The following is a 15,826-nucleotide window of genomic DNA, read 5'->3' as shown; positions in this document are numbered from 1 at the left end:
GCAGGTTTAGGGGGAGCCTAGGAGTGGCCCAGAGAGCTCCATGCTTCAAAGGGACTGAGAGGCAGCAACTGAACTAACCCTCAGTTACTGCTGGCTACAGTTCTGCTCCAAGAACTCTGGGGGCTTAGGCCAGGGGCTCCCTCCCCTCATATGTCAGCGTTTCCACTTCTCACTGAGTCAGTGGTATAGAATGCACCTAATTCCCCACCCCCGCCTGGGTGGTGGTCATCTCTTCCTGACAGTCCGGTGGGTGGCATTCTGCCAATGATGTTCAAGTCTAGATCCTGGGTTTTGGGCTCCCCCTGTTCCTCCCATTGCTCCGGGCCTTGAGGCCCTCCCTTCCCAGGCAAGCTCATGGTCCGTGGCCAATCTCACTCAGATTTCCTTGAAATTATTTTAATAAAGTCACAAGGTAATATCTGTCATTTCACACCAACTAGCATTCCTCATTTTTGTCTCCTTGCTCCTGGTTTTATTTAAAAACCACGAGGACTTGAAATCCACACTCTCCAGGAAATCACCTTAATATCTTCACCATTCCTGGAGATGCAATTGGAATTTGGTGATTTTTCTTCTTTTGTGTCTTGGATAAGCAGCTCCTTTCTTACTCACTTTACAGTGTGGAGAACACCCAGGCAGCCAGCACAGGCTGGCCAGGAAGTCCCTGAACAATAAAACCAGATGAGATGAAGGCTCCCCTTCAGAAACAGATTTTTTCTGGCCAACTTGTGTCCCGCCCAGTGGGCCGAGATGACTTAGTCCCCCGATGATGGTTTCGTCGACTTTTCCAAACCACAAACATAACCACTGTTGTCTCCCCTGGTGCTCCTAGAGGGGAATGGGGGGATTGATTATGATGATGGCATTTGTTAAGCACTTACTATGTGCAAAGCACTGCTCTAAGCACTGGGGAGGATACAAGGTGATGAGGTTGTCCCACGTGGGGTTCCACAGTCTTAATCCCCATTTTCAGATGTGGTAACTGAGGCACAGAGAAGTGAAGTGAAGTGACTTGCCCAAAGTCACACAGCTGACAAGTGGCGGAGCTGTGATTAGAACACATGACCTCTAACTCCCAAGCCTGGGCTCTTTCCATTGAGCCATGCTGCTTCTCCAGCAGCAGGGATTGACATTGGGGGCTCTTGCTTTCTCTTCCCTCTGAGGTAGGACTGTCCAAACCAAATGTCCAGACTCACATTAAGTGCCCTTAATCTGGAGCATGGGGGAAAGAGCATGTCATGATGATGGTAAACCAAAGAATTGACAGCAATCAGTCATTTAATGGTATTTATTAAGAGCTTACTGTGCCGAACACTGTATTATGTGCTTTGAAAAGTACAAAACAGAGTTGGTAGAAGTGATCCGTGCCCACAGACAGCTTACAGTCTACAGGGAGAGATGGACATTTAAATTTGATTAGGGATTGGGGAAATAGAGTACAATAATATTTGCATAAGTACTGTGGGGCTGGGGTGAGAATCACAGTACTTAATCACAGTTATCACAGTTCATAATCACAGTTGACTTAGAGGGGAAGGCAGATGAGGAAATGAAGGGAATAGTCTGGGAAGGTCTCTTGGAAGAGATGTGAAGGTAAGGAGAGAGGTGGACTATGAAATGTAAAGGGAGAGGAAGTTAGAGCCCTGAGGGAGGATGTGGGCAAGGAGTTGGCAGATTAGAAGAGATTGAGGTACAGTGAATGCGTTGACATTAGAGGAGTGGAGTGTGTGGTTTGGGTTGTAGTAGCAATGTGAAGCAGCGTGGCTCAGTGGAAAGAGCACAGGCTTTGGAGTCAGAGGTCACGGGTTCAAATCCCAGCTCCACCAGTTGTCGGCTATGTGACTTTGGGCAAATCACGTAACTTCTCTGTGCCTCAGTTACCTCATCTGTAGAAACAGGGATTAAGACTGTGAGCCCCCTGTGGGACAACCTGATCACCTTGTAACCTCCCCAGTGCTTAGAACAGTGCTTTGCACATAGTAAGTGCTTAATAAATGCCATTATTATTATTAGTAGTAGTAGTAGTAGGAAGTCAGCGAGGTAAGATAGGAGGGGGCAAGGTGGTTTGAGTGCTAAGGAGTTTCTGTTTAATGTGGAGGTGGATGGGCAACCACTGGAGGTTCATGAGGAGTGGGGAAATATGGATTGATTTTGTAGAAAAATGATCGGGGCAGCAGAGTGAAGTATGAACCAGAATGGGGAAATGCAGAGGGCAGAGGAGTCAGTAAGGAAGCTGATGCAGTAGTCAAAGTGGGAAATGACGTCTGCTTGGATCAGTGTTGTAGCAGTTTGGATGGAGAGGGAAGGACAGATTCTAGAAATGCTGTGAAGGGAAACCTGACAGCGTTTCATGAGTTTGAATATGTGGGCTGAAGGAGAGAGTTGAGTTGAGGAAATCAGGAACAACTCTTTTAACAAACTCTATAACTAGCTCTTTGTCAGGGAAAATGTTTCTCTGACAAAGAAACAGTGTAATAATAATAATAATATTTGTTAAGCGCTTACAATGTGCAAAGCACTGTTCTAAGCACTGGGGGGAATACAAAGTGATCAGGTTGTCCCACGTGGGGCTCACAGTCTTAATCCCCATTTTACAGATGAGGTAACTGAGGCACAGAGAAGTTAAGTGGCTTGCCCAAGGTCACACAGCTGACAAGTGGCGGAGCCGGTATTCGAACCCATGACCTCTGACTCCCAAGCCCATGCTTTTTCCATTGAACCACACTGCTTCACTAAAGTGTACTTTAGTGGATAAAGTACAGGTGTGGGAGTCAGAAGGACCTGGGTTCTAATCCTGGCTCTGCCACTTGGGCAAGTCACTTCACTTCTCAAGCACTCAGTAAATATGATTTGATTGATTGATTCTCTGTTTCTCAATTACCTCATCTGTGAAATGGGGATTAAAACTGTGAGCCCCATGTGGGACATGGACTATGTCCAATCTGATTATCTTGTATCCACCCAGCTCTTAGTACAGTGCCTGGAACAGAATAAACACTTAACAAATACCATTTTGAAAAAACAAAACAGAAACGGCTCCACAAAAATCCAATTGATAAGGTCTATACGACATCTAGGATAAGGGGTTCCAGCCCACATCTTCTAGCCGAGGAACGGCCTGTTCAGCCTTTCTGATCCCCTGATCAGTCAGTCCCCCAGACCGTTCAGGCTAGCTTCTAGTCAAGGCCCTGGCTTTGACAGGAGAGCAGTGGCCCGCTCCATCTGAAGACCCAACCAGGCTAAGTATTGCCATGACAATTTCCTTTGATAACCAGCCTAGCCCCAATGCAATTCCACTAGTCACTCCAGGTGGCCCAGCAACCTCAGGAGAGGTTCAACCTCTCTAGAGGTCTATGGATTTTTAATCAGTGAAAGTTAATCAATGGTATTTATTGAGTGCTTATGTTCAGAGTACTATACTAAATGCTCATTCATTCAGTCATATTTATTAAGCGCTTACTGTGTGCAGAGCACTGTACTAAGCGCTTGGGAAGTACAAGTCGGCAACATATAGAGACAGTCCCTACCCAACAACGGGCTCACAGTCTAGAATGGGGAGACAGACAACAAAACAAAACATGTAGACAGGTGTCAAAACCATCAGAACAAATAGAATTACAGTGATATGCACATCATTAACAAAAGAAATATGTACAAGTGAAATAGAGTAGTAAATCTGTACAAATATATACAAGTGCTGTGGGGAGGGGAAGGAGGTAGGGCAGAGGTGGGGGTGGGGAGGAGATGAAAAAGGGGTCTCAGTCTGGAAATATGTAATGATAATAATGATGGCATTTGTTATGTGCTTACTAGGTGCTGAGCACTGTTCTAAGCACTGGCATAGATTAAGGCCATCAGGTTGTTCCACGTGGGGCTCACAGTCTAAATCCCCATTTTACAGATGAGGTAACTGAGGCAGAGAGAAGTCAAGATGAGGAAACTGAGGCCCAAAAAGTTTAAGTGATTTGCCTAAAGTCACATCCCTACTACCATGCACTTAGTTCCAGCCTCTAAGCACTTGGTTACTTATGCCCATCCCCAGCCCTAGCGCACTTATGTACATATCCTTAAACTCAGTTTGCTTCCCCTACCTGTAATTTATTTTCCTGTCTGTCTTCCCCTCTAATCTGCAAGCTCCTTGTGGGCAGGGATCATCTATACCTGCTCTTTGGTATTTTATGCTTAGTACAGTGCTCTGCACTCAACAAATGTCACTGACTGCTCATCTAGCTCAGCAGGTTCAGGGTTCCAGCAAACCTCTTCTAGTTCTGTGGTAGGTCCTCCCAGGGTCCAGCCTGGGATGCTGGAGTGTGGTCCACTGCTGGAAACCTCCAGAGAAGTTCAATCAATCAATCAATCAATCATATTTATTGAGCACTTACTGTGTGCAGAGCACTGTACTAAGCACTTGTGAAGTACAAGTTGGCAACATATAGAGACAGTCCCTAACCAACAGTGGGCTCACAGTCTAAAATTCAATCAATCAATCAATCAAGGGTATTTATTTGAGTGCTTAGTATGCTCAGAACACTGTACTAAGCACTTGGGAAACTACAAATACAATCGAGTGACAGAAACAGGGAGCTTACAGTCTAGAAGGGAAGATAGACATTAAAATAAATTATGATATGCACATAAATGTTGTGAGGCTGAAGTTGTGGTGACCCTGAAATTCCTTGTAGTGTCCTTACTGTGGGCTCTCAGCTCTGACTGAGGAGAGGGTTGGGAGGCAGATTAATATAGCTCAAGAATTTATTGAGAAGCAGTGTGACTTAATGGAAAGAGCCTGGGCTTGGGAGTCAGAGGTTATGGGTTCTAGTTCTGGCTGTGCCACCTGTATGCTGTGTGGTCTTGGGCAAGCCACTTAACTTCTCTGTGCCTGTTACCTCATCTGTAAAATGTGGATTAAGACTGTAAGCCCCAAGTGGGACAACCTGATTACCTTGACTCTACCCTAGCTCTTAGAACAGTGCTTGGCACATAGGAAGTGCTTAACAAATACCATAGTTATTATTGTTATCATTATTATTTAAGCCCATCTTCGGCATTCTTGTACCACATGTCTATTCAATTGTGCATTCAGTTATTTATTTTGACTACTTCTGTCATATTTTTTGTAGCTTGCCTCCCCCATTAAATTTAAATATATTGAGGGAAAAGAACATGTCCCTTCTTTATTCCATACTTCTCAAGTGCCTAATACAGTGCACGGCGCTGAGTGGGCATTCAAAAACCACTACTGCTGCTCCGTCTGCTCCCTGGGCGTGGCCCCGTGGAAAGAGCACGGGCTTTGGAGTCAGAGTTCATGGGTTCAAATCCCGGCTCCACCAATTGTCAGCTGTGTGACTTTGGGCAAGTCACTTAACTTCTCTGTGCTTCAGTTATCTGTAAAATGGGGATTAAGACTGTGAGCCCCCCATGGGACAACCTGATCACCTTGTAACCTCCCCAGTGCTTAGAACAGTGCTTTGCACATAATAAGCACTTAATAAATGCCATCATTATTATCTTTTATGACAGACTATTTTGTAGTAAGGAAGTATTCTCTGCCCTGGAAGCAATTTGCTAAATTGGGTGCATTGCACCTTTTTAAACGTAGTTCCTTTCATAGAAAGAGAGAGAACAGGCCAGCCAGCATTCCATCATTTCATCATCATTATCATCATCATTATTCTCTAAGCATCTGACAGGGGCAGAGGAACATACCCCAGAAGAAAAAGGACGTTGTCCCTGTCCTTGAGGAGCTTCCAGCCAAACACACTCCCACTCTTCTCTTCTGTCATTTTTTTCTTAAATGTAGCCTGTGGTGAGCAGAGCAAGACCTTGTCTCCTTTTTTTTATGGCATTTGCTAAGCGCTTACTATGCATCAGTCACTGAACTAGGTGCTAGGATAAATACACGCTTATCAGGTTGGACACAGTCCCTGTCCCACTTGGGTCTCAAAGTATTAATCCCCATTTTACAAATGAGGCAAATGAGGCACAGAGAAGTGAAGTGACTTAACCAAGGACTCACAGCAATCAGTGGCAGAGCTCGGATTAGAACCCAGGTCCTTCTGACTCCCAATCTGTGCTCTATCCACTAGACCACGTTGCTTCTCAGTATTTGGGTTGCACTGTGAGCTATTGAAGCTTTCAGCTTTGCATCCCTATTCATTCATTCAATCGTATTTATTGAGAACTTACTGTGCGCAGAGCACTGTACTAAGCACTTGGGAAGTACAAATCAGCAACATATAGAGACGATCTCTACCCAACAACAGGCTCACAGTCTAGAAGGGGGAGACAAACAACAAAACAAGTAGACAGGTCTCAATACCATCAAAATAAATAGAATTATATCTACATACACATCATTAATAAAATAGAGTAATAGATATGTACAAATATACACAATTGCTGAGGGTACGGGGTAGGGTGGGGGGGGTGATGGGGAGGGGAGGAGGAGGAGAGGAAAAGGGGGGCAAGGAGGAGAGGAAAAGGGGGGCTCAGTCTGGGAAGGCCTCCTGGAGGAGGTGAGCTCTCAGTAGGGCTTTGAAGGGAGGAAGAGAGCTAGTTTGGCTGATGTATGGAGGAAGGGCATTCCAGGACAGAGGTAGGACATGGGCCAGGGGTCGACGGTGGGACAGGCGAGAATGAGGCACAGTGAGGAGGTTAGCGGCAGAGGAGCGGAGTGTGCCGGCTGGGCTGTAGAAAGAGAGAAGGGAGGTGAGGTAGGAGGGGGTGAGGTGATGGAGAGCTTTGAAGCCAAGGGTGAGGAGTTTTTGCTTGATTTGAAGGTTGATAGGCAAGCTCTCCCCTGGGGTGGCTGTGGGAACTTCCAGGCAGGCATCTTCATGCTGTGACCTCATGCTTCCCTCTGGGGACTCCTGAGACTGACTAGGATCTGAAAACTGGGAAATGTTCTGGGGAGTTCGATGAACAGTTAACATGCAGGGATGGGGTTTGAGAGTTTGGTTTAGAGTTCTGGTTGGTATTTGAAGCTGTGTTCCCCTGGTATCTAATCTCACAGCAGTAGGAATATTGAGTTGCAGTGGGCCCCTCCAAGCAAGAATGAATGCAGTCATCAATAGTATTGATTGAACACCTACTGAGGGCAGAGCACTGTACTAAGAACTTGGGAGAGAACAATAACATTAGTAAATATAATTCCTGCCCTCAAGGAGGTTCCAGTCTTCTGGGGAAAATGGATACTAAAATCAGGCTCCCTCCAATGAGCCTGAGAGAAGGGCAATGGTCTTCCATCTGGGCCTTGACTGTGGCCACTGGCCAGGCCCAACTCCCTACAAACTGGAGTAGCCAAGAGGCCAGATTGCAGGGACACTACAGAGACTACTTCTCGAATGGGATCCAGAGTAGGCAGGAGAGAATGATAATACAAATGGTATTCTATAAGTGCTTTCTATGTGCCAAGAACTGTACTAAGTGCTGGAATAGATACAAGATAATCGGGTCCTACCTGATACTAAAAGTAGGAGGGAGAACAGGAAGCAAGTCACATCTCTTTGCCTCAGTTTCCTCATGTTTAAGATGAGGAAGAAATCATTGTTCTACCTTCTGCTTAGACTGTGAGCTCCATGCAGGGCAGGGACTATGTCTGACTTGATATCATGCACCTACTCCAGCGTTTAGCACAGTGCTTGGCACGTAGGGTTTAACAAACATTCTTATTATTGTCATCATCATCATTATTTTTATTGTGGGAGTCCCCAGAATCTTAGGGGGGGTACCTGCTTTTCTGTCCCTTTCCCATGGAGTGGCTCAGGTGGCTTCTGCTGCAGCTGGTCGGGGGGTGGGAGTGGGGTGAGAGAGTGAGCAATGTGTGCACCTGCCGAGACCCCAGAAACGGCAAGCAGCAGCAGTAGCAGCAGGCTGTTCCCATCGCCTGCCTATACCTTGGAGCTCTCTCTGCTACAACAAAGAGCTCTTTGATCCGTGGCCTTTTGGAGAACTTAAAACAAGAATGCACCAGGACAATGCGACCAATTTGGGCTGTAAATGGAAAGTGAAGGGGGGAGGTGTGGAAACAGACAGCCCCCAAAGAGCCTGGGAGTGTAACGGAAGGAGAAGCCAGGGTTTTGGCACTTTAGAACTGCTTAGTGTCAGCTCAAGATGTTTCCTGGGACAGGAATACGGGGGGCACAGTCACCAAATGTTCTGCAGACACAATAGGCTGCTGCTTTGCAGCAGTATAGGGGAGTGGAGAAAGCCTGGCCATTGTGGGTTGGATCTTTGCAAGGCTGGGAGGTGGACATTTCTGTTTCCAAGCAATCAGATGAAGACACAGCTACCATTCCCTGCCCTTCTGTTCCCCCGCTCTGGGGCAGGAGAATTTGGAGACAGGTACCAATTTGTCTTAAATTCAGTCTATCAGCTCCAACTGCCAGGTCTCTTCTCTCCCCCGGTGCCTCACTGAGAAGTGTGGGAGAGGTGGTTCCTAAAAGCCCAAGCGAGGAAGGAGATAAGTCCAGAGTTGATTTCATTTAAGAAAACAACACAAAACCTTACCAGAGGATCACTTTGGAACACCTACCTCCTTAGTTTCTGTAAAGGGTTGGGCCTATTTGAACCAAAAAGCAAAGAATTCCCATGCTTTCAGCCCAGGGGCCAGGATTTCCTCCCTGCCAGCTGGACTGGTGGATGATTCACTCATTTGTATTTACTGAGTGCTTACCGTGTGCACAGCACTGTACTCAGTGCTTGGGAGAGTACAATGTAACAATAAGCAGACACATTCCCTGCCCACAAGGAGCTTACATCCATCTCTGATTTAGTAGACTACTGAGGAAAATATGATTTCAGTGTCAGCAGGGGAATCCTCAAGACTGCAAGTTCATCCTCTTGTAAGCTCATAATGGGCAGGCACCACGTCTACCAACTCGTACTACCCCAAGCACTTACTGCAGTGCTCTGCATGCAGTAAGAGCTCAGTAAATACCATTGATTGATTGATTGGCTGATCCCCGAACTGAGAGAAGGTCTCAGTTGGCCAATCAACTATATTTATTGAGTCTCCTGGGTGGTATCATGGGGTGGGGAGGAGGTGGGATCAAAGGAGGAGCAACAAGAGCTCTGCTTCTCACTCCTGTTCCCTCTATCAGGACTGCTGGGCCCTAAGGACTCTCAAGAGCTCTAAAGGAGTCTGTGTCCAGAGCACAGGTGTTGGTGGCTGGGATGGGGGTGGGCGTGGAATGTTTGCACAAAAAAGTCAGAGCCTTGACTGACCCTTGAGCCATGGTGCTGGTCTGAAGACTTGAAAGGAGCTCGTTGGGTCAGGGAGACTGTCATTCCATCCATGACACTTTTCAGAGTTCCTGACCTGAAGCACCATCCCTTTCTCTAGAGAGGATGACTCTTCCAATCCCCGGCAGGGGCTTTTGAACCACCCCTCCTGGGCCTTCATGATTTACTCAGCATTGGACTTTGGAGGCAATCGTACTTGTTCACTTCCCTCTAGCCAGCCAGGACCCTGAATTTTCCCCTTTTCTTCCCCTCCGGCTCCTCCTAGTTTTTGCTCTTCCCTAAGACTCTGTCCCTCTACTCTAGGAATTAGGTTTTCCCTGAGAGTCTCTTTCCTGTTTAGCCTTATCCCTCCTGCCTCCTATCAGAATCACTCTCCTATAAATCTTGGTGCAACATTTTTGGGAGGGATGATTGGAGTTTTGAAGGAAGAATAAGGAAGGGAGGGATTGAAAAGGAGTAGGGCCTAGCGGAAAGAGTCTGGGAGCCAGAGGATTTGTCTTTTAATCCCAGTTCCCTCACTTGATTGGGTATGGCCTTGGACACGTCACTAGACTGTCCCACCCTAGAAACAGATAATAATTGTAGTATTTCTTAAGAGTTTACTAAGCACTGTAATTCTTATGGTATTTATTAAGTGCTTACTATGTATCAGGTACTGTACTAAGTAGTAGGGTAGATACAAGAAAACTTCTCTGTGCCTCACTTTCCTCATCTGTAAAATGGTGATTCAATACCTCCTCTCCTTCCTACTTAGACTGTGAGCCCCATGTGGCACAGGGACTGTGCTCAGTCTGCTTGTGTTATAAGAACCCCAGCATTTAGTACAGTGCTTGGTGCATAGTAAATGCTTAATGAATCAGATAATCAATCAATTGTATTTATTGAGAGTTCACAGTTGGTAGACACATTCCCTAACTCCAGTGAGTCAGCTACAGTTCTTCCTCAGATAGATGGAGGGCCCTAAAATCAGACCAATAGCTATAGCTTCACATTAGAGTGACATCTGCTCCATTCCCTGATTTTTGCCTTTAATATCTTTTTACCAGGTGTCCATCCACACAAGACCCTCACGTGACTAGACCCTCTAGACTGTGAGCTCATTGTGGGCAGGAAATGTGACTGTTGTTGTATTGGACTCTCCCAAGAGCTTAGTATAGTGCTTTGCACACCATAAGTGCTCAATAAATACTATTGAATGAATAACTACCATCCACAAGCCACATTCTTGGCAATTTCCATTCAAATGTTTCCCTGTAGGAGGGTGTTTTATAACATCTTAGAGACTGTCCTCTAGACTGTAAGCTCAGTGTGGGCAGGGAACATGCCTACCAAATCTGTTTTATTATAGTCTCCAAAGTGCTTAGTACAGTGCTCTGCAATAAGTGCTCAATTAATACCATTGATTGATCTATAGTATGTGCTTCTGTGGTGAGTTTACCTACTTGCCTCAACTCAGAGATATCTTTTAGGTGAAGACTTGGGGAGAAATTCTGGGAGCTCTTGTTGCATTAAGAGAAATTGAAAGAACAATATGCTTTTTTTGTCCACTTACAAGACTGGGACTCTAGTTTGTCACAAAAAAAACAGGGGATTTTGAGATTTTTCAATTTGGCTGATACTTAGAACATGAAGAAGGAGTGTGTTCTTGGTAAGTTTGGAAAAAAAGCATTGCACTCTGGCCTCTAACTGTTTTCCTTTTAATAATAATAATAATGATGGTATTTGTTAAGTGCTTACTATGTGCAAAGCACTATTCTAAGTGCTGGGGAGGTTACAAGGTGATTAGGTTGTCCCTGGGGGGTGTCACAGTTTATAATCCCGATTTTACAGATGAGGGAACTGAGGCCGAGAAGTTAAGTGACTTGCCCAAAGTCACACAGTTGGTGGAGCTGGAATTTGAACCCATGATCTCTGACTACAAAGCCCGGGCTCTTTCCACTGAGCCAAGCTGCCTTTTCCGATTTGCACATACATCCTGGGTCATTTGATTAGAGCTGGGCTCTGGGAGGTTTTGCATTTAATCAATGCAATCACTGTGGGGTTTATGAGCTAACTCACCACCCAGAGTCAAAGGCTCAGAATCATGTGATACTCTTGGGAGGGAAGTGATGGTACCATCACTTGAGAAGCAGCGTGGTTCAGTGGAAAGAGCACGGGCTTTGGAGTCACAGGTCAGGGGTTCAAATCCTGGTTCCACCAATTGTCAGTTATGTGACTTGGGGCAAGTCACTTAACTTCTCTGTGCCTCAGTTACCTCATCTGTAAAATGGGGATTAAGACTGTGAGCCCCCTGTGGGACAACCTGATTACCTTATAACCTCCCCAGCGCTTAGAACAGTGCTTTACACATAGTAAGTGCTTTACAAATGCCATCATTATTATTATTATTACCATGTGTTCTCCTATGGTCATGGCGCTAGGTTTTCATCTTGTTCTGGGGGTGACTTTAGGATGGAGTGATGAGGAGGTGGAGCTTCCAGTGGAAGAAGCACTCCACTCTGTCCTCTCCCTGGGCCTTCAGTGGAGAGCACTGGAGCTTCTAACGACGTTCTTGAGCTGGGCAGGGGAGAGCAAAAAGCCCTGGACAACCCCAGAGCCTGTTGGGGGGCTATGAGTCCCAGGGTTCAGGTTCCTGCACTTACCATTGTTAAGAGATGCACCTGGCTCAGCTGTGGAGTCTGGTTGAGGCTAGCTCATCTCCCCCTGGTCCCCCCACCACACACTCTTAGAGAACCCCTTTGGGGTCTTGGAGCCCCAGCCTGATAGCAGAAGACAAAGTGAAGGTATCATCTTGGCTCTGCTTCATGCTTCCTTCTAGTTTCAAAGGGCTGTGCTGAATAGGGTAGCTGCCTGCCCTGACCAAGCACACTAAGTCATTGAGATCAAAGGCCACCTCCGACTCTAACCATGGAGCTGGTGCCTAGTAAAGATGGCAGTTATTCAAATAAGATACAGCCCCCGACGGGTAACAGCAAAGTAAGATTTCTGCATGAACAGTTGGGATCAACTTGAAGATGAGACTCATTTAATTGCCTAGCCATCTGGGAAGAAAGCCTCGAAAGAACGGAACTCTCAGCTGGCGGGGTTTGAGGCAATAGGGATAGTGATTGGATGATTGAAACCAAGATCCTAGACCAGTAGTTGTTGAGTGAGAGGAAGATGAGCAAGGCGGACCCAACTTGAGGGTTTGGGGTTCCAGCAATACCAGGTCCCTCTCGGTGTGCAAGAGAGAGAGAGATGCATTGGGAGCTAGGGAGAGAAGTCAAGGGGTAGCTGGGAGGAGAAGCCTCTGGTTCCTGCACCTCGAACCACCTCCAGTTCCCTGAGCATGAGCAGAGCAGGACTGAGGAAACATGGTGGTAGGGGAGGGCAGGGAACAGGACAAGATGGAGGGAGGTGAGTGGGAATTCAATCATTTATTGAGCGCTTACTGTGTGCAGAGCACTGTAGAGTTGATCGTCAGCCTTTTGGCTTGTGCAGAGAGTTTGTGCTTTCAGCTGCGGTGTCAGCCAGTTGACAGGCTCTTTACTCATTCAGTCTTTCTCCCTCTTCCTCTCCTCAATCCTACAGCCTGACGGCACCAGCAAAGAGTGTGTCTTCATCGAAAAGGTGCTGGAGAACAACTACACGGCCCTGATGTCAGCCAAGTACTCTGGGTGGTACGTGGGCTTCACTAAAAAAGGCCGGCCTCGTAAGGGCCCCAAGACCCGCGAAAACCAGCAGGACGTGCACTTCATGAAGAGGTACCCCAAGGGGCAGGTGGAACTGCAGAAACCCTTCAAATACACCACGGTGACCAAGAGGACTAAACGCATACGACCCACCAACCCCAGTTAGGAAGGGAGACTCAAACCACAGAGACCGGAATTATGTCCCAACGAGAAACCACAAAGAACTGCATCAGAGGAATATTTTTACATTAAAAATAAGGAAGAAGCTCTATTTTTGTACATTGTGTTTAAAGAAACTGAACCAAACGCTGGGGGAAGCAGTCAGGATTTATTGTTGACTTGAAAAAAAAAAAAGACACTTCTCTAATTTAAACAGACTGGTGTTGCTGACACCCAGGTGCTCTTTTGAAACAGACAACTTTCAGCAGATTCCCCAGAGGAAAACTTTAAAGCGAAAGCAAAAAAACAAAAAACAAAAAACAAACAAAAAAAGAACAAAAAAAAAAAAACCAAAGAAAACCCAAGTTGTTTTCCAAAGTTCTGAAAAAAACGAAAACAAAAATCTCTGGTTTGCAGTGATCTATTTATTGTCTGCTGCAAGCCGGCCCCTGACAAGATGGTGCACACCCCGAGACCCCTGGGTTCCCGGGGAGTTCTCAGCGCACTCACCTCCTCCTTCTACGTTTCTGACGACAGACGGCGTCGCAGCCCGTGACCCTGCAACGCTCTCAGTTCTGGAGAATGCTGCTAATTACCTTCAAGTGACTCAACCGATCTAGTACACCAATGATAAGGGAATATTTTAAAACCAGCTATATTATATATTATATATATATAAGCTATTTATTTCACCTCTCTGTATATTGCAGTTCCATGAACCAAGTATTACTGCCTCAACAATTAAAAAACAAATTATTTAAAACTCCCCACCCCGTGTGGTTGCCAGCCCTGGTGGGGATTAGGAGTGGTGTGCAGTTCGATTGGTGCCAACTTGCTCAAGTGTGTCCTTGAAAGGAAGAAGTGTCTATCTAGGCTCTGTGGCGAAGAATGGTTTTGGGGTTCTGTAGGCCCCTGTTTCCCTGACACTAAATCCCTAGAGTGTCCCTATGGGGGGGGAGGTAATTAGTATCTAGTATCTAATTCTGCTCTTTCCCCCGTCCCTTCCATTAGCACAGGAGCCTGGCCTTGAGCCTGAGCTCTTAGAATCGGAGAGTATAATGGGACTTTGGGAAACATTACCTGACAGGTCAGGAGTAGAAGAATGGTCAGAGCCCCTCCTTCTTTCTCTCTCCCATTCGGGTTTCTCTCAGGCCCTCCCGGAATCCAGACCCTCCAAGCCGGGGAACACGCTGTGCTGAACGATGTGGGAGATGGGGAGGGAGGAGGGGTGCCAAGCTTCCTAGGTAACACCCACTTTGCTTCCTTATGTCTGAATCAAATCGATTTCCCATTCATCACCCTGGTCCAGTGGCCTCTACAGTTCAGGAAGGAACTGTCTTTCTGTTAATGCTGCCAGTGTCTCTTAACCTCTCCAGAGGATCTGAGTTCTAATCCCAGCTCTGCCATGTACCAGCTGTGTGAGCTTGGACAAGTCACTTAACATCTCTTTGCCTCAGTTCCCTCATCTGTAAAATGGGGATTCAAACCTTTTCTCCTACTTAGAATGTGAGTCCCATGTGGGCCTGATTACCTTGTATCCTCCCCACTGCTTAGTACAGTGCTTGGCAGGTAGTGAAGCTTAAATACTAGAATCAATCCATCAACCGGTGGTATTTATTGAGTGCCTACTGAGTGCTAGAATCTGGGTCATTTGATTCCCAGGTCCACGTGCTTTCCAAAAGGCCACACTGCATCTCAGGAAAGTGTTGAAGTAGAAAGCTGTGGCCTGATGGATTTGGGTGGAAAAGGGGTTTTAGCCTTGGGAGACAGCCTGAGCAGGGTCGGGTGAGAGCGAGGAGAGTTGAGAGCAAGCTACAGGTGGAAAGTGAGCTTGGGTTGAGTGAAGAATGCTAGCTGGGAAGTAGTGGGTGAAGAGAGCCAATGTCTAAGGTGAAGAGAACTGGTAGAGAGGCAATGGTAAGGATTTTTGCTTAGATGTGGAGGAGGTGGGCAGCCATTGGAAGTGTTTCAGGAATGGGGTGATGTATGCTGAATTATACTGGAAGATGGCAATTTGTACAGAAGCTTAGAGTAGAGAATGAAGGGTGAACGAGGCTGGAGACAGGGAGACAGCAAGGAGGCCGAGATTGTGGTCTGACTGCAGGATGGCAAGAGCTTGTACCAGGGTGGTGACTTCTTGTGTAGAGTTGGATGGGAGGATCTGGTAGAAGTTATGAAAAAACATGTTTTCCCTGACCTTAACCTTAGCCTCACCCAGTCCAAGTGGCCAGCCCCTCCCAGGAAACCTGGATTCCAGACAACAAAGGAGGAGAAGGTAGGTCTGTTTTGGATTCCCTGTCCAGGATGACTGATGAACTTCGTTTCTGGACCAAGAGCCTGTATGGAGGAACTGTTAGTCCTAAGTGTTGCTTAATCCTTGCGGTTTGCAAAGTGCCATTTTCACCCTCTCATCCCTGGCATCCATATTCCCACTGGAGCACAGAATGCAGTGGGGAAGTAGGTGAGCAGGGGTGCAGCCAACTGTGAAGTGAATGCCAAAGATTTTTTTTAAACTGGAGTTTGTTAAGCACTTACTATGTGCCAGGCACTGTACTAAGCACTAGAGTAGATACAAGCCAATCAGGTTGGACACTGTCCGTGTCCCAAATGGGGCTAAGTCTTAATCCCTATTTTTCAGATGAGGTGGCTGAAGCCCTGAGAAGTTTAGTGACTTACAGTTTTTCATTCAATCGTATTTACTGAGCGCTTACTGTGTGCAGAGCACTGTACTAAGCACTTGGGAAGTACAAGTC

At 46.4% G+C, this 15,826-nt stretch overlaps 1 protein-coding gene across 1 annotated transcript in view; it reads left to right on the top strand.

Moving 5' to 3' along the window:
* FGF18 (fibroblast growth factor 18) overlaps window positions 1-13,840 on the top strand; it is a 51,912-nt gene extending 38,072 nt beyond the window's left edge. The window contains exon 9 of the mRNA XM_038771674.1: window positions 12,814-13,840. Coding sequence (XP_038627602.1) covers window positions 12,814-13,080 — 267 coding nt within the window. The 3' untranslated portion in view covers window positions 13,081-13,840. The remainder of the gene's footprint in view (window positions 1-12,813) is intronic.
* The last annotated feature ends 1,986 nt before the right edge of the window (window positions 13,841-15,826 follow it).

The sequence above is a fragment of the Tachyglossus aculeatus genome, chromosome X1, assembly GCF_015852505.1.
Source record: "Tachyglossus aculeatus isolate mTacAcu1 chromosome X1, mTacAcu1.pri, whole genome shotgun sequence".
NCBI lineage: Eukaryota > Metazoa > Chordata > Mammalia > Monotremata > Tachyglossidae > Tachyglossus > Tachyglossus aculeatus.
The sequence above is the reverse complement of the archived record's forward strand: the minus strand, read 5'-3'. Positions and strand labels throughout refer to the sequence as shown.